This window comes from Chelonoidis abingdonii, chromosome 11 (genome assembly GCF_003597395.2).
Source record: "Chelonoidis abingdonii isolate Lonesome George chromosome 11, CheloAbing_2.0, whole genome shotgun sequence".
NCBI classification, from domain to species: Eukaryota; Metazoa; Chordata; order Testudines; family Testudinidae; genus Chelonoidis; species Chelonoidis abingdonii.
Window position 1 is genome coordinate 44,834,569 of NC_133779.1, and position 17,574 is coordinate 44,852,142.

A 17,574-nucleotide genomic window follows, 5' to 3' on the forward strand; every position below is an offset into this window, starting at 1 on the left:
GGAATGGGGATATTCGCGGGGGTTCCCCCTGAAGGGAAGGGGAATATGCCAGTTCCGGGGGGATCCCTGAGGGAATGGGAATATTCCGCGGGGGGGTCTCCTGAAGGGAAAGGGGAATATGCCAGTTCCGGGGGGATCCCTGAGGGAAGGATATTTCGGGGGCCCTGAAGGGAAAGCGGGGAAATATGCCAGTTTCCGGCGGGAATCCCTGAGGGGACAATGGGGATAATTCGGGGGGGGGTCGCCCCTGAAGGGAAAGGGGAAATATGCAGTTCCGGGGGGATCCTGAGGGGAATGGGGATATTCCGGGGGGGGTCCACCTGAAGGGAAGGGGAAAATGCCAGTTCGGGGGGACCCTGAGGGGAATGGGATATTCGGGGGGTCCCGCTGAAGGGAAGGGGAAGTACCCGCGGGGGGTGGTGGGTCAGTTTGGGGGGGTCCCTGAGAAGAAGGGGAGTATCCTGGGGTTGGAGGGTCCTGTTTGGTCAAGGTCCATGGGAGGAGGAAATGGGTGTCAGGGGGTGTCCAGATGGTGGGGGCCCCTGAGGGAGAAGGGGGCTCCGGACGGGGGGGGGGAGTCCCATGCGGGGCACGAGCGCAGAGCCAACCCGCCCCCTCAGATCAGGCAGGCGCCTGTGGAGTCACGTGGTTTGCCCGCTCCCGCCCTCGTCGCGCTGTGACGCCATCAGCCTGCGCCAGGCACCGCGGCGCTGAGGAGAAGCGGGGTCTCCGGAGGGGGAGGGGAAGAAGGCGCAGGCGAGCCCCGGCGGGCAGCGGCCTCTCCAGCCACTCGGGCCCGAGCCCCAGGGACGGACGCGGCGCAGCGGTGAGTAGGCGCGGGCGGGGGGCCCGACCCGGCGGAGGGGGCTGGGAGGAGAAGCGGGAAGCGCCTCGGGGCAGCGCGTGCGCAGAGTGGGGCGGCATGGCGGGGGCGGCAACATGGCGCGGGTGGCCAGCGAGGGCCACACAATAAGGAGGGGGCTCGTACCGTCCCCCCCCGGCGCCCCGCAGCACGTGCGCGGGGGGGTCAGATCCCTGGCCCTCGGGTTCCAGCGCCCTGAGCAGTAACCGGGGTGGGGGGGCATCATGCTGAGTTCCTTCTGGCCTGCCCCCCGCCGGGGCTGCCTGGCCTGTTCGCGCCGCGGACCCCGGCCCGGACCCGGCGACTGGGGGGAGCAGCGCCCGCGGGGCGCGAGTGTCAGAGCCTTGTGCGCACTGAGCCTGCGCAGCGCGGTCTCGGCGCCCGTCCTGGGCCGGGCCCTGCACCGGGCCTTATTGCTGCGCCGCTTCGCTCCTCGCGGGCGGCTCTGCGCCGCCCCCCCCTGAGGTAGTGAATCCTGCGCCGCCTGGGTGTGAATCCTGCGCTGCTTGGCAGCTCAGACACACACTCACAATCCAAGCTGTGTGTACAGACTTTCCCTAGCCGCTTTCTTCTGAACTTTGCTCCTCGCCGGCTGGCTGTGCGCCGGCCTGGGTGTGAATCCTGCGCCGGCCTGGGTGTGAATCCTGCGCCGGCCTGGGTGTGAATCCTGCGCTGCTGGCAGCTCAGACACACTCACAAGCTGTGTGTACAGACTTTCCCTAGCCGCTTTCTTCTGAACTTCGCTACTTTCCGGCTACTGTAGCTGCTTTTCCTGTGAAAGTGGCGGCTGTTTGGCTAATGTTCCTGTTTCTACCCTCAGCTGTGTTCGCTCTTCGTGCTCACCATTGCTGCAGGCCTGCAATGTCGTCAGAGCTCTCATTTTACTGCAAGTAGTGTTGCCAAACTGTGAAGTTAGATCTGATCATTCTTGGACAGTGGTGGGGAATTTACATTCACTTCTCTAATGGTCCCGTTTCTGCTAAAAGACGGGGTGGGGGTGAATGGCTAAATTCTCCTGGATAAATACTCCCAGGGAATCGTCTGATACCATTAAAAGGTCTTCCTTCTCTGCTAGGAGTGAGGACACTTAAAATGATATTGTGAGATGTCCAAGTCAGATGCTGCCTAGTTCAGAGTGTGACTGTTACATAACCTACCAGGCAGACTTAAATGTTCGACTGCCACACTTTTATACTAACTTTTAGAGGGAGAGGAGGCCTGTCTGCTGGTCAGAATGACTGCCTGAGCGGCCGTATCTGTTGTGATACCTTTTTACACAGTGTAGGAGGATGCTTTTCAGGGGGACTTAGAGGGAGAAAGTGACTTTTTATTTCTCAAAGGTCCCAGCATCTTGAAAGGATGAATGGAAGGCTAGCGATTTTCTCTGTTGGGGGTATACAAGTGAACTTAGCAGGCAAGGGCATTAGTGGATCTCTTGCTTGGTTGGGGTAGAAAGGAAGGCCTGGAGTTTAAAGCCCTGGAAGAGAGTTTGATTTATGAGATGGGAGCAGATGATGTGGTCCATCTTCCTGAATGTACATAACTGTTTTCATTTGTTTGGAGATATTTTGGTTCCATGAATGTAATAGACCTGTAAGTTATGAATGCTGACAGAGTATGGGAAACCTAAAAAGAACTTTGGGGCAGAAGTATTGAACACCTATAGCTCTCACTAACTTTGACTGCTGATGTTGGATGCTGACCATCTCTGGTTGTCATGGAGATTCAGGGCCTGATTTTTAGTGTTATAAAGGTCAGGTAAACCTACATACCCAATTTTACAATATTTTGTTTCATGATCGCCACACAAGCTGCTCAAAGTAGTGCCTTCCTAGGTGAGCAGTAACCACCGGGAAACGTGCTGCCTATCATAGCCCATTGTTCAGATATTTATCTGTAATGGAAACTCGTATACATCAACACAGTTATTTTCATCTGAAAAGACTGGGAGATACTGTCACTTTCTACCTGATGTGGAAGCTTTCAGGAAGCAAGCGCAGTGTTTGGCTGGGAAACCAGGACCTCTCTCTTCAAGTGGCTTTAGTAGACACGGATTAGCTAAGTGTTACCTGTTGCAATGGGATGTGGTCCTTCTAAAGTTCGGGTTTTTTGTTTGTTTTAGACTACAAAATGAACAGATGGTGGCAGTGTAGGACTGATTATATGGCATGTGCTTTTTAAAAGGGCTAAGACATTTTTTCTATCTAGATAGTGTTGTGGCCTCCATCACTCTCATGTTTGTCAGGCGCTCAGATACTGAAGAATTCTCTTCACAACACCTTTGTGAGTCAGCAAAGCATTACTATCCTCAGTAATGATGGCTGGTCTGAAAGAGAAGAGTTCTTTGGTGAATCCATTAGCTTCAGTAGCAAATATGCGTGAAGACAGTTTGTAATTAAAGAGGAACACATTTGCTCATAGTGAGATAATCAGATACTGACTCCTTTCGAGGACGAATATAGATGATATGTTGCTTGAGGCCTAGATCAGCAGTTATTTCCAAGGCTAGTACATGTTGGTGACCACAAGTAGAAGTCGTATGTGTTGTACACTGCACATAATTTGTTACTCATGTAACTTGATCATTCTTAAATTATCAGCTATGTAGAACAAAACACAGAGGGCTTGCTAAAATACATAGCTGATATATTGAGCACTGGTGCTCAGCGTGTCAGAGAACATGCTACAGGAAAACTGCTGCACTGACCCAGGCCTGGTGGTAGGATTGGGGGAAGACAAGATGCGTCTTGATTGTTTGTCCAGCTCTAACTTCTGTATTATGTGCAGCTGCTTTGTGGTAACTAAGATAGATATCTGTAGTGCTGCTTGCCTCCCAAGCTCCACCCTGTTTGTGAAAAACTGGAGCTGGCAGACATACAATTGAAGTGAGAGTAAAAGCAAGCTGGGAAAACAAAAATGACTTTGAACCACAGCTCTAGGAGGCTGAGCTGGACACAGAAGGGGATTTATTCCTGCCCTTTGTAAAGGGCATGTTAAATTGGTTTAGAAACAGTTTGGGAATGGGACAGTGAAATCTGCTGGCTCTTCTGCATTCTCTCTCTTTTGGTCAGAGCCGTAGCCAGCAGCTTTGAGGTTTGTTTCTCCCAGTGATCAACTGAAGAAATCATTTTGTCAGTGAGGATGACGTTTTGGTCTTGACTTAAACAGGGATTTTCCCCAAAGTGTATCTAGCTGGAAGGGCCTGTGTGTCTGTTATGAATAGAGTTTCGGTGACTGGGTAGGGTAGACAGAGGAGACCTATTGCAGGAGGAGTCTTCCAAGTCATGTGGTTCTTATTGATGGGCGCTTCTGACCAATAGCGGATTTGCCATGGTGCCAGGCCCACGAGCTGAAAGGGCCCAGGGCGGCCCCTGCTCTTTAGCGCTGCCAGCGCTGGGCTCCTACTGTGTAGCGGCCCCTCAGCCAGTGCTGTGGCCGATCAGCTGCTCCCAGCAGCAGGAGGAGGAGAGGTGGGGCTCCAGGTGGGGCTCCTGGGAGGAGGAGAGGTGGGGCTGGGCCTTGGGGAAGGAGGAGAATGGGGCTGTGGGGCCCAAGAGCCATCAGCTGTTCAGGGGGAGGGGGGGATCATTGCAGAGCCACCAATCAAGGAAGTTTTTCCGGCTCTGAGTTGCTGAGTAGCCTGTCCGGCAGGAACACCTCCAGTTTTTGGCTGCCCTAGGCGCCCCCGACCTGGGCGGCTGAAGATCTGGTCACCTCCCCCCAATGTTAGCGCAGTGGCCTAATGGGTTGCGCCAGCCCTTCTGGCTGGGCTAGTGGGCAGAGCTGTTTAGGTGTGTTTTGCCCACCAGCCAATCAGCGAGGGGAACTCTGCTCCTGGAGCAGGGGCTGAGCGACCCCCACAGGTGCAGCCTCTCCTCCTCCTACCTGCTTCTCATGGGCAGCTGCTGTCTGTGGCTCTGCTGCTGAGCAGCTCCCAGCCTTGCTCAGCCTCTCAGCCAACTAAAGGCAGCCCGTAGCAGCAGCTGAGATGGTAAGTGTATTTCAAAGGGGGTCTTGGGGTGAGGGTGGCTGGGGGGGCTGAAACCCCTTCCCAGGGGGCTGTGCTGAGAGTTGGCTGCTGGTGGGGTGGCTGTCTGCATGGTGGGGGGCACCAGCTGCCACCCAGCTCTCTGCATTTGGCAGGTGGCTTAGCCAAAGGCATCTCCAAAAACATCCCCTGCACCCCCGCAGCACAGAGAGACTGAGAGTACCAGCCCCTGCTGAGCAGCTGGACCAGGATGGGCATGGTGGGCGGGGGGGGGCAGGGCTTCTCCCCGGTCTGCCCTGCTTGCCCTCCCTGCCCAGGCAGAGACGCCTGCCTCTCAGAGACAGTGGCCATGTCCATGTAGTGCGCTTGGTTCCTCTCCCTGGCATCTGGGTGACTGCCTCTTAGGGGGTGGAAGGGAAGAGGGATGGGGTGGGGGAGGGTAGGAAAGTGAAACTGAGGTTATCAGGGGAAGCCATCCTAGCAGTGCAATCTCTGCCCTGGGGTGTGGATGGAATTGTCTCCCAAGGGAAGGGCTAGTGATCATGGGGGGGGGGGTGGCATTTCTGAGTCCAGGGGCTGAGTAATTCTCTGGTGATGGGCATTGAATTGCTAATTGTCATTCACTTGCTGCACAGTGGCTGGTGATGGTTGTTTAACACCCACCCAGCCATTTGGTCAAGTGTCTTGTTTCTGGGGAGTTGCCTTCTGGGCTACTCCCAAATTTGCCGCATATTTCATTCACACCGTACAGCACAATCTCATAACTTTATACACTTTAGTGATATACATATTTTGACAGAACAGTGGGTTTCAGCAAATGACAGCCTTTCCCATGATATCTTACATGGCCTGCTTTATATGAAATATAAATAATCAATACAAATGATGAATATGGGGCTTGCAATGCACAGCATGCTGCTTCCCCAAGGTATAGAGGAGTGGCTCTCAAACTTTTGTACTGGTGACCCTTTTCACATAGCAAGCCTCTGAGTGTGACTCCCCCTTATAAATTAAAAACACTTTATATATATTTAACACCATTATAAATGCTGGAGGCATTTGGGGTGGAGGTTGACAGCTTGTGACCTCCCAAGTAATAACCTCGTGACCCCCTGAGGGGTCCCAACCCCCAGTTTGAGACCCCCTGGTGTAGAGTGTCACAGCTAGAAACTCCAAGGCTTGGGACTTTTAAAAGGAGACTGGACAAAACATGCATTGGCAGGGAGATGGACTGGGCCAGGACGATCCCAGGGGGCTTTTTCCCCTGTAACTTCTATCACTCCATCCCACTCTTCTGGCAGTACAAATTCTGGTACTAAAGACCTGGTGCCTGGATCCCATATCACTTTGCACTGGGATTGGGAATTAGTGCCCTGATGTGCGGCGACTCCTCTTGGGCCAGTGTAGATCCTGCAATTAGTACAGCTCTTTGCAGGTGCCCTTGTGTTTAGCTGAACCCTTGGACTCAGTCCCTGAGTGTCTTCCTGCTAAACTGACACTACTGCACTATCCTGCTGTGTGGATCCCAGGGGGCTTGTACTGTGAATTTTTGGCATGCACATGTGGCTGTATTTATCTCCTGCTGGTAGTGCTACTTCCTTGGTGTGGTGATGACATTACGCTAAGATGAATCCTGAAAATAGTGTCCTGGTGTGATGGTCACTCTGTGCTGTTCATGTGAATCCTCCATTTTTGTATGCTGTGTTGTAGCCCTGTTGTTCCCAGGAAATTAGAGCAACAGAAGGTGAATGAGGTAATATCTTTTACTGGTGAGAGAGAGAGACCAGCTTTGGAGCTTTCACAGAGTTCTTCCTGAAGAAGAGTTCTGTGAAAGCTCAAAAGCTTGTCCCTCACCCACAGAAGCTGGTCCCAAAAAATATATTACCTCACCCACCTTTTTTCTCTAATGTGTATAAATATGCTGAAAATAGCCTCCCTGCTCGGCTGAGAGGGCGGAGAGGAGCCAGCAGTGGGCCGGGGGTGGGGCCTAGGGAGGGCACCCACCAGCAAAACCAAGTCAGCACCTATGCATCCAGCCCCTTGCTGTGAATACCCCACGACCTGATCCCACACACCCAGCCCCCCCCGCCCACATTCCCACCTCCACCCTGAGCACCAAACGGGAGCTGCCCAGGTAAGCACTCCACATCCCAACCCCGAGCCCCCTCCCTCACTGAGGGCTGGTCTACACTACGGGGGGAAATCGATCTTAGATACACAATATCTAAGATCGGATTACTCACCCGTCCTCACCACACAGGATCGATGTCCACGGCTCCCCCTGTAGATTCCAGAACTCCGTTGGGGTTGGTGGAGTTCCGGAATTGATATAAGCGCGCTCAGGGGTCAATATATCGCGTCTAGATGAGAGACGATATATCGATCCCCGAGCAATTGATTTTAACCCGCTGATACAGCGGGTAGTCTAGATGTAGCCCAACTCTAAATCCATTGCTGGCTATCACATCACTTGGGCTGGGGATACTGTGTCAGCTGAATCCCCCCCCCAGTCTCCAACCCACCTGGGCAGTACAGCAGACATGGCCCTGCCCACTAGCTCCTCTCCACTCCCCAGCCCACCCACGACTTGCTGCCCCCTGCTTAAGGCTTAGCCCTCTCACTTTTACAAATGATTGCTTGCCCCTCCCCTACCCCCAGGCTTTCCTGGCAGCCACTGCAAATGCTGACCATAATGAACGTGTACATTTGCAGCCAGTCTTTCCAAATCTCTTTGTTGTGCTGCGCATTTACCTGACACTACCAGTCTCAAACCACAGTGGTGAAAGGTCTTTTTCACATTTAAAAAGGCTAAAAAGTGCTTTATGTGCTACAGTGGTTCAAGAAAGGCTTAACAGTCTTACTCTGTTATCCATTGAATCTGAGATGGTAAGTTCTATAGACTTCTCTGGATTAATTGAAATGTTTGCTGCAGCAAAGACACATCAAAAAATCTGAATAAAACTTTCAGACGTTTTATTTACAGCATCATACTAGTCTTGCTTCAGATAAGTAATTTGTGTGTTACATAGCAAGCATTAATGTGAGTAACTTACTCAATCAAACCACTTAGTGTAGCTATTGGTAATAAAACCTGTGGAGCTATGTGCTATCTCAGACAATTTCTGTGTTGATCTCCTGTCTTTTACAATCATTCCCCGGGGAGGCCCACAAATATGTTTGGCACCAGGCCCACAAAAAGTTAATCCGGCCCTGGGTCTGACTGTTATGTTCTCCCAGCATCTCTCTCCTTGTTACTAGGAGGAAAAGTCCAGCTCTCCAAGCTGCTGCACCTGAGAGCGGGATGTCCCGCCAGCAGAGCGCTCAGAGCCGCAGCCGGTTTGCATGGACAGGGGCAGGCGGTGCTATGCTGAGCAGGAGAGAGCAGCGACTGCTTCCCCACTTGGCTTCTCCACTCAGTCCTGTGTTTGGGGGGGTGTCGTGTGCATTGCGTGTCATTGCTCCTGGCCAGGGCTCCCTCCACACAAGAGAGGCGGCTTTGCTGGCGGTGGCAGCCAAGGGGGGTAAGGAGGCCGCTGGGGTGGGGGAGGAGCCAAGCTCCTCTAGCCCCATTGTAATCCCAGGATCCACAGGGGGGCATTGGAGCCCCTCCCCCTTGTTCATTCCGCCCCACTCATTCTCCCACCCTGGTGTATGGCACCCCTCCCTCTCGCTCATTCTCCCCCCCCCAGCCCATGGCACCCCTCCCCCTCGCTCATTCTTCTCCCTGCCCCCCGCCCCAGTGCATGGCACCCCTCCCCCTTGCTCATTCTCTTCCCTGGCCCTGGTGCGTGGCACCCCTCTCCCCCAGCCTCTGTGCATGGCACCCCCCGCTTGCTCATTCTCCCCCCGGCCCCAGTGCATGGCACCCCTCCCCCTTGCTCATTCACACACCCCATGCTCATTCTCCCCCATGGTCCCGGTGCATGACCCCCCTGCTCATTCTCCCCCCCTCTGGCCCCGGTGCATGGCACCCCTCCCCTTGCTCGTTTCCCTCTCCCCTCCCACCGCTTTGCGCCCCACCGGGCCCTGAGGGAGCCCACATATACTTACCTGTGAGGGAAGGAGCATGTTCCTGGGTTTTCACACACGCGGCGGGGCGCACAGATCAGTAGAAGTGGCGCAGATACATTTACTGTCACCGGATTGTGCCTAACGTAGCAGGTCAAGTCGTTAAGAACAGTGATGTGGGACCAAGGCTGGGAAAAGGCTTTGATTTGAAGAGCTTCCTGCTCTTTCCTTTTGAAATGCCCCTGAGGGACTGCCATGTGACCACATTCATTCACTAGCACAGCCTCCCTCCTCACCAAACACATCAGCTCAGAGAAAGGATGCTGCAGGAGAGATGAACTGTCCCCCCAGGTTGCTGAGGGACAAGACTGATGTGCACTTGAGCAAGTGGTAGGTTAGCGATTGGCTCAGCCAGCTCTCACAAAGGAGTGGAGTGGAGGTAGATGGAGAGCCCTAGACATCGTCATTCCACTGAAAGAGAGAGCCCCTTTCCTAATCCAGAGGGAAATGTAGCTGCTTTCCACCCCAAGAGTAATTTATAAATGTCTGTTGCAAGGCTTCATGTTTTCACTTAGTTTCTTACCACAAGAACAAGGAGAAATTCAATGCAATTAAAAAGCCACATACCTTACAAATGGTAAAAGAACATCTTTTTTACATCAATATTAAATTGCAGAACTTGCTGGGATAATATTGATTCAGATAGTTTAGCAGGATTAAAACAGGATTAGATGTTTATATAAAAATCAAACACTTAACGTTACACTAACTAAGGTAAAATTTGCAGGGCCATTGATCTTGCTTCAGAGCATAAATTGTGGTCTGGATGAAATTTCAACCCTTGTTTAACCGGGAAGGTTTACTGAGAGCAGGGTTAGGCTGATGTCACACAGGATTCAGAACCAATGGACCAGCGATCTGGTGTGACAGTTCCTATGTGCCTGCGATCTCTCAAGAATTTAGGAGAGCAAATCATCTGCCAGCCTGTGTGCTCACTGGAAGGGAGAAGAATGAATAAATTGTAGAGGGAAAATAAAGTTCCCTCCTCTGCACCCCACAGTTGCCAATAGGGAAGTGATCCCTACACTTTTTACCTCTTGTCCCCCCTTACCCCTGTGCACCCAACCGCCGGGCTCTGGGAGAGGCACGGCGACAGGGGTAAGGGGCCGGGGCAGGACAGGGGCCAAGGCTGGCAGCCACGTGGTGCCCTGGGCGAAGGGCCAGGGCTGGCCCAGGAGCGGAGCTGGGTGGCGCTTCATCCCCGCCCCCCATGGGCCTAGCCCAGGCCCCAGCTGTGCCCCCTCCGAACATTCCTCTGCACCTCCCTAGGGGATAGCGTCTAGGGGCCTCAGCTGAGATCAAAGGCTTGTTGTGCAGACACTGCATGCAGACGGTAAGAGAGCTTAGGGTCCAGACAGACAAGACAGAGGGTAGAAAGGCGGCATAGACAGGGGAAGGGACTTGTCCAGGGTCACACAGCAGGTCATTGGTTCTCCTGACTCACAGCCCAGTGCTCTGCCCACTTGATCCATTGCCTCCCCAACGGAAAGGCTGGCAGAATCCCAGGCTCTTGAAATTGCTGACAATCCAGGCTGAGCATCAGGGATAAGAAGTAGCTTTATAGTGACAAATGGAAGTAGTGGACATAGAGCGTATCCATCAGTGCTGTACAGGTAGACATGCCCTTAAAAACTACCAGTGTAATTAACGCTCTTGATGCTCATGATCTTCAAAGCTTCGTACAAACAATAGATAATGAATTCTCACAACACTTCTGTCAGCTAGGGGAGTCATACAGCCAGGGAGTCTAGCTCTGAGCCCCTCTGTACACTACAATTACTTTGGTGTAATTTATGATGCTCAGGGATGTGAATAATCAAGACCCCTGAGCACCGTAAGTTACACCGAGTCAAGTGTTGGTGTAGACTGTGCTGTGTCGCCGGGGGAGCTTCTCCTGCCCACATAGCTACCGCCTCTTGCGGAGGCAGACGGTATTAAGCCAAGGGCAGAGCTGTCTTCCGTCAGTTTAGAACGTCTTCACCAGAAGTGCCGGAGCAGCGCAGTTGTAAATGATGTAGTGTAGACATACCCTGAGAGAAGCAATTTCCTCAAGGCCACAGAGGAAGTCTGAGGGGTTCAGCCCATAGCATCCCTGCCAGAGGCTAGTCAGCTTCACACCACCATTCCCGAGCCACAGGTGTGAATGTCCTGGGAATGGAGAGAAATGTTCTCAGTAATCAGATTTATGGCTTTAAATTCCTGCAGAACAAAATCTTCCACCAAAGAGCTCTTTTCAAGTCTCATTCCCGCCTCCCCCACTGCTGCCACTTGGAAGCGCAGTGGAGAAATGCACACCCTTCCTCTTGTTAGAAGGCGGTGAAAGGGAAACTAGAACCACCTGTCTTGAGGGCCAGTTCTCGACTGCAGAGTCACTGCCTAGTACAGGGGGTAGCTGGGTTAGTCTGTATCGACAAAAACAACAAGAGCTGCTCAAAGAAATCTGTTAGTCTTTAAGGTGCCCCCTCGTTTTTGTGTAGTTCAGTTCGGTAAGAAGTTTGTAAGCCACCGTTTAAACCAGAGCCAGCTGCAGCAGGAGATGGGTAGAAGGGGGCATATGTGTGGGCACTGCATGAAAGGGTTCCCCATTCTTTCCTGGAGGGCTCCTGGAAAGAGACCCGCCCTGGTGAAACAGGACACCGGGCAACACAGAGAAGTGAGAGTTAGCTGGGAGAAAATGAAAGCGAAACTTAACTTGGAGCCATTTTAAGTTGATCGAGGGGATGATTACATTGTTAGCTCCATGCTGGGCAGAGGGGAAGGGGGGACTAGCCTGTTTCTGGTGTTTGTGAAAAGTACAGAGGTACCAAGCTTTTCTGTCTCTAGGAGCCATTTGTGAGCTCTGTCTTCGGCTGCCGTTGGTGTTTCAGTTGTTCAGCTCCTCCTAGCAGTGTGAGTCTGTGGTTAGAGAGACACGGTGGGGGAGGCGATATCTTTTGTTGGACCAACTTCTGTTGGGGGAGCGAGAGAAGCTTTTGAGTTACAGAGAGCTCTTCTTCAGGTCTGGGAAAGGCAGTGAGCGTGTCACAGCTAAGTACAAGATTGGGGAGAGAGTCAGCATAAGTAATCAGCACCTATTCTAAGGGACCACTCAAGGCCAAGTTGGGAACAGTTCTTTACCTTCTGATCAGTTAAATGAATTGTACTTGTCAGCCTGGGCAAAAACAAGGTAAGAGCAACTTCTAAACCCTCCCTTCCTCCTCCAGGCGTGTTGTGTGTTTGAAGGATTTCGTTTTAAACTTGGCCAGTGGACCAGATCTGAGTGTCCTGGTAACTAATAGGACCGTGATGGCAGGAAAAGAAATACTCACTCCCCTCTGCTAACAAGAAGGAGATGGAGCGCTCCTACCTGCTGCACTCAGAATCCAGAGCACATCACTTGGTGTCAGTGTGGGTTGAACCAGGGAACGTGTTTGGCCATGTCTGTACTAGCTCTTATGTCAACAGTGTTGCTCAGGGTGTGAAACACCACCCCTCCTCCCCCAACAACATAAGTTTTGCTGGCATAAGCAGTCGTGTGGACAGGACTGGTTTTATTGTGTCCATGGGAGCGCTCACTCTCTGTGCCGGTACAGCTGTGCCACTGTAAGCTTGTAAGTGTAGACCTGGCCTTTGATTCTCCACAGTAAGGCTGACGCTAAGTGGCATGGCTGGTGTCTAGGGTACTCTTGAGCTGAGTCCTTTTGCCAGCACTTACTGATTAGCTCACTTGCAGTGTCCTGTTTTTAAGGTGATGTAATTATCGATCCACTTACATCCCCCACATGGTCACTTTCTGTGTCTGGCTGTAAAGAATTAGTTATAGTCCTGCACAGGTTCCCTTAGAAAGATCTGGGGTATAAATGATCCGTTGGGGATATGGTTTCTGTCACTTTATGTTCACATTCGGCTGCTGTCATGCTTGGGTAGGATTAGAGCATCCCAGTCAATAGTGGTGGCTATCTTTTTTTTCTTTCATTTTAAAAAATGAAATGTATCATTGGTTCCAGGCTGATGGCTCAGACCAAAATTCACTTGTAATCAGGTGATGGTGCCACGATTGTGACTGCTGTGAGCTGGATCTGAACTGCAGCCCTAAAAGGCTTTGCATCCTATTACCAACCCTCTGCGCTATCTGGTTCCCGTGTATCTTATCTCTTTAAAACATCGTGAAATGAGAGAATTAGCTGTATAGGTCACACTCCATCAAGGGAGAAAGGGATGTTTGTGTGGACTGAGCCACAAGTTAGATGCTCTGCAGACTCACTGGGTGATGCTTGACAAGCCAGTTGACCTCTCTGGGCCTTAGTTTTCCCATATGTGAAATGGGAGAATTGTGCTTGGAAAGCGCGCTGAGATCCTTAGATGTAGGGGACAACGGAAGGGCAAACTATGATCATGATTGATCCAGCCTGAAATACCCAACAACCAGTGAGAGTGCTGAGTCTTACAAATGAAGTTGTTTCTGATTGTTAGGCTCGTTCAGAATTCCTTTCAGGTCAGTTTTGTGTTTGGGGCAGGGGCTTGGGCAAACGCGCTGTCAGTTTCATTTACCTGGCATGCATGAGTAGCATAGCGACAGGGCTTGTAGGCTGCAGGCAAGGTTAGCCAAGAAGGTGGTTATACATTGTCTTGGAGTGGAGAGGCTGGTCATACTGTAGCCCTGGGCTCCTCTGGGAGTGTAATTGAATTCTGAACCCTTGTTCTTTCCTTTTGGCAGGCCTGTGTGCAGCAATTGTGCGAGTGGAAAGCGAACCACAGCTGCCTCTCTTCTGGTGTGCAAGAGCCCAGATTCACACTTGCATTCCAGCAGCACGCTATGAACACAGGTTTTGGTCGAGGCAAAGGCTCTTATCAGACACCCCCAAAACATATCTACTGCAGTCCTAATCCAGCCTTTTTTAACAACTCTCTTGTCCCACAGGAAAATAATCGTGACAGATTCAGAAACCAGCAGGTACAGTTCCTCTTGGGGCAAATCACTGAAGCTCCCCTGTACCCTTTTTGGGAACAAAGGCCACAAGTAGAGCAGCACATCAGGGGTCCACGAGCTGCTGTACCAATTCCTAGAGGGAGTGGGCACAACAGCTGGGGCACAGCTGGGAGTTTTAGACCCCCCTATATCAGTCAGCAAACGCGAAGTTTATCGTCTTATCCCCCAGCTCAGTACAACTACAGAAAATCAGAAAGGGAATTTGACCATTTCAGCCTGAATTTCCAGAGACTGTCTGTTGCTGAGCAAAACAGGGAGCAAGAAATATTGACAATTTTAGGGCAGCTCAGGCAGGGGGAGTCCTGTACAGGTCGTGAACTCGCCCGTAAACTTAAAACCCAAAAGAAGGAAGTCAATCGTTATCTGTACAAACTTCTCCGGGAAGGTAAATTGCATAAAGAAGGAGAGACCCCCCCTTTCTGGCGGATTGTGGACAAATCTGGCTCTATAGGGGTAGTGTGCGAAGGAAGTGCTACCGCTCACAGGAGTCATTGGAGAGAGAGAGCTTCTGAGAGTCAAGAAACAGAAAGCTCCTCGGTTGACTCAGAAGACGGTACCGAGTCTCCCATCATGGCTGAAGTCAAGGAGAAAATCTGTAATTATTTGTTCAATGTCACAGACTCCACAGCATACAACCTTGCAAAAAACATTGGTTTTTCAAAGGCCAAGGATGTTAACACCACTCTCAGAGCCCTGGAAAATCTGGGAGAAGTCCACAAGGAGAACACAAACCCCCCCAAATGGTCCCTCACTGAAAAGAAACGGGAGAGGATGCAGATCAAGATAAAAGCCAATGAAGTAACAGAAATGCCACCTCCCGCCCCAGAGCCAGAGTTTCCAGCTGCCTGCATAGAGCCGGATCCACAGGAGAGCGTGTTGCCTTTCACAGAAGTAAAGATGGAAGAAGAAGAAAATGTAAAGAATGGACAGCAGGCCTCTGAGCAAACAGAACAGACTGACACCAGTGCTCCTGACCCAGGCCTGCGAGCCCGGAAGTCCAGATACCGCTTCATGAACTATGACAACTCTGAAAATGGCAAGTGGGCCACAGATGACATTCCAGATGACCTGAATGCCATCAATAAGCAGGCAGATGAGTTGAGATGCATCATGGAATCCCCCTCATCTCCCAGTTATGCTGCCCAGTTTGACACTGCGTTCCAGTGTACGCCCTTAGAAAAGCTGATTGCCTGTCAGGAGAAGAATCCGGTCAGCGGCCTCATCGAATATAGCCAGTACACTTACCAGCGCTGTGAATTTGCCCTTTTGGAGCAGAGTGGACCCTCACATGAACCAAGGTAAGAAAGAGAACATGGGTTTCTTTTGCTATTCTTTTCTGCTTAAAGAGATGTACGTAAGCTAAATTATGATTTAATTGGTATCACAGAGCCTTGGTGGGATAAGTCTCATGACTGGAATAGTGGTATAGAAGGGCATTAGCTTGTTCAGAAAGGACAGGCAGGGAGAAAAGGGAGGAGGGGGTTACATTTTACATAAAGGATATAGACACTTGTTCTGAGGCCCAGAAGGAGCTGGGAGGCAGACCAGTTGAGAGTCTCTGAGTAAAGATTAAAGGGTTAAGAAATAGGGGTGATGTCTTAGTCAGGTCTGCTATAGAGCACCCAATCAGGAGCGGAGTGGGTGAGGTATTTCTACAGCAAATAACAGATATATCCAAAACATAGGACCTAGTAGTAACGGGGGACTTCAACTAGGCAGACATCTGTCAGGAATGTAATAGGGCAAAACAGAAAATTTCCAGTACATTCTTGGAGACAAAGAAAGTGAGGACTCCCATTTTAGACTGGCTTCTGACCAACAGGGAGGAATTGGTAGTGAATCTGAAGGTGAAAGGCAGTGTGGGTGACAGTGATTGTGAAATAACAGATTTCATGAGTCTAGGGCAGTGGTCCCCAACGTGGTGCCCGCGGGTGCCATGGCGCCCACCAGGGTATTTATGTGTGCCCACCTGGTGCCCAGCAGGGGAAAGAAGCCATGGCCCTGTGCCTGCCGGGGACAGAGAACTCAGGCTGCAGGCGCAGTGTTCTCGGGACCCGCCTAGTGTCCAGCAGAGGAGAGAATCCGGGGCCCTGCGTCTGCTGGGGACAGAGTACTCCGGGGCTGCAGGCACCAGTGTTCTCTTTCCTTGCAGCTTTTCTCCGGCTTCTCTCTTGATTAATATATTACGTAATATTAAATATGATTTTTTTGTATTATTTAATGTACAAATACAAAATAAGTCTTGAAAAATTGTTGGTGCCCGCCACACTCTTCTGACAACATGAATGTGCTACTGGCCACAAAAAGGTTGGGGATCGCTGGTCTGGGAAAAGGAAGGAGTGAAAGCAGCAGAATAAAGCTACTGGACTTCTGAAAAGCTGACTTTAACAAACTCAGAGAACTGGTAGGTAAGGTCCCATGGGAAGAAAATCTAAGGGAAAAAGGAGTTCAGGAGAGCTGGCAATTCCTCAAGGAGACAGTATTAAAGGCACCACTGCAAACTATTCCAGTGCGAAGGAAAGATGATAAGAGTGGGAGGTCAACATGGCTTCATCAGGAGCTCTTTAATGACCTGGAAAGAAAAAGGAATCCAACAAAAAGTGGAAACATGGTCACATTGGTAAGGAGTACAAAAGAACAGCACAAGTGTGTAGGGACAAAATCAGAAAGGCGAAGGCACAAAATGAGTTCCACCTGACGAGACATAAACGGCAGTAAGTAATAAAAGGCGGTTCTTTAAATACATTAGGAGCAAGAGAAAGGTGAAGGAAAGTGTAGGTCCTCTACTTGGGAAAGGAGAGCTAATAACTGAGGACATCAAGAAAGCTGCGGTGCTGCGTGCCTATTTTGCCTCAGTCTTCACTAAAAAGGTTAATTATGACCAGATACTCAACACAAATAATATTAACAATGGGGGGAGGGAGTGCGAGTCAAAACAGGGAAAGAACGGGTTAAAGAATAATATTTGGATAAGTTAGATGTATTCATGTCATCCTAGAGTAGTTAAGGAACTAGCTGAAGCAATATAATAATTAGCAATTATTGAGAACTCCTGGAGGATGGGAGAGGTTCCAGAAAACTGGAGACGGGGAAAAGTAACACTTTTCTTAAAAAAGGGAAACAAGTAAGACCTGGGGAATTATAGACCAGTCAGCCTGACTTCAGTACCTGGAAAGATACTGGAGCGAATGATTAAGCAATCCATTTGTCAGCACCTAGAGGATAACAGGATTATAAGGAACAGTCAGCGTGGATTTGTCAAGAACAAATCATGCTAAACCACCTTAATTTCCTTCTTTGACAGGGTTACTGGCCTAGTGGATGGGGGAAAGCAGTAGATGTGATATACCTTGTTTTTAGTCAGGCTTTTGACACAGTCCCTCATGACACTCTCATAAGCAGACTAGGAAAATGTGGTGTAGATGACAGTAACGTGGGTGCACAGCTGGTTGAAAGACTGTACTCAAAGAGTCGTTATCAATGGTTTGCTGTCAAATTGGGAGGACATATCTAGGGGGGTTCTGCATTGGTCAGTCCTGGGTCTGATACTAGTCAATATTTTCATTAATGACTTGGATAATGGAGTGGAGAGCATGCTTATCAAATTCACAGATGGCTCCAAGCTGGGAGGGGTTACAAGCACTTTGGAGGGTGGGATTAGAATTCAAAATGACCTTCACAAATTGG

General features: G+C 50.7%; 1 protein-coding gene across 3 annotated transcripts in view; it reads left to right on the plus strand.

Annotated features, from left to right (window-relative positions):
- The first annotated feature begins 682 nt into the window (after window positions 1–682).
- Window positions 683–17,574, plus strand: part of ADAR (adenosine deaminase RNA specific) — a 30,227-nt gene continuing 13,335 nt past the window's right edge. The window contains exons 1-2 of one of the 3 annotated variants that reach the window (XM_075071003.1): window positions 683–826; window positions 13,615–15,185. In XM_075071003.1, coding sequence (XP_074927104.1) covers window positions 13,714–15,185 — 1,472 coding nt within the window. In that variant the 5' untranslated portion in view covers window positions 683–826; window positions 13,615–13,713. Of the gene's footprint in view, window positions 827–11,628; window positions 12,085–13,614; window positions 15,186–17,574 lie in introns of those variants that run through there. The other 2 variants (XM_075071004.1, XM_032789383.2) reach the window with 2 other exon arrangements.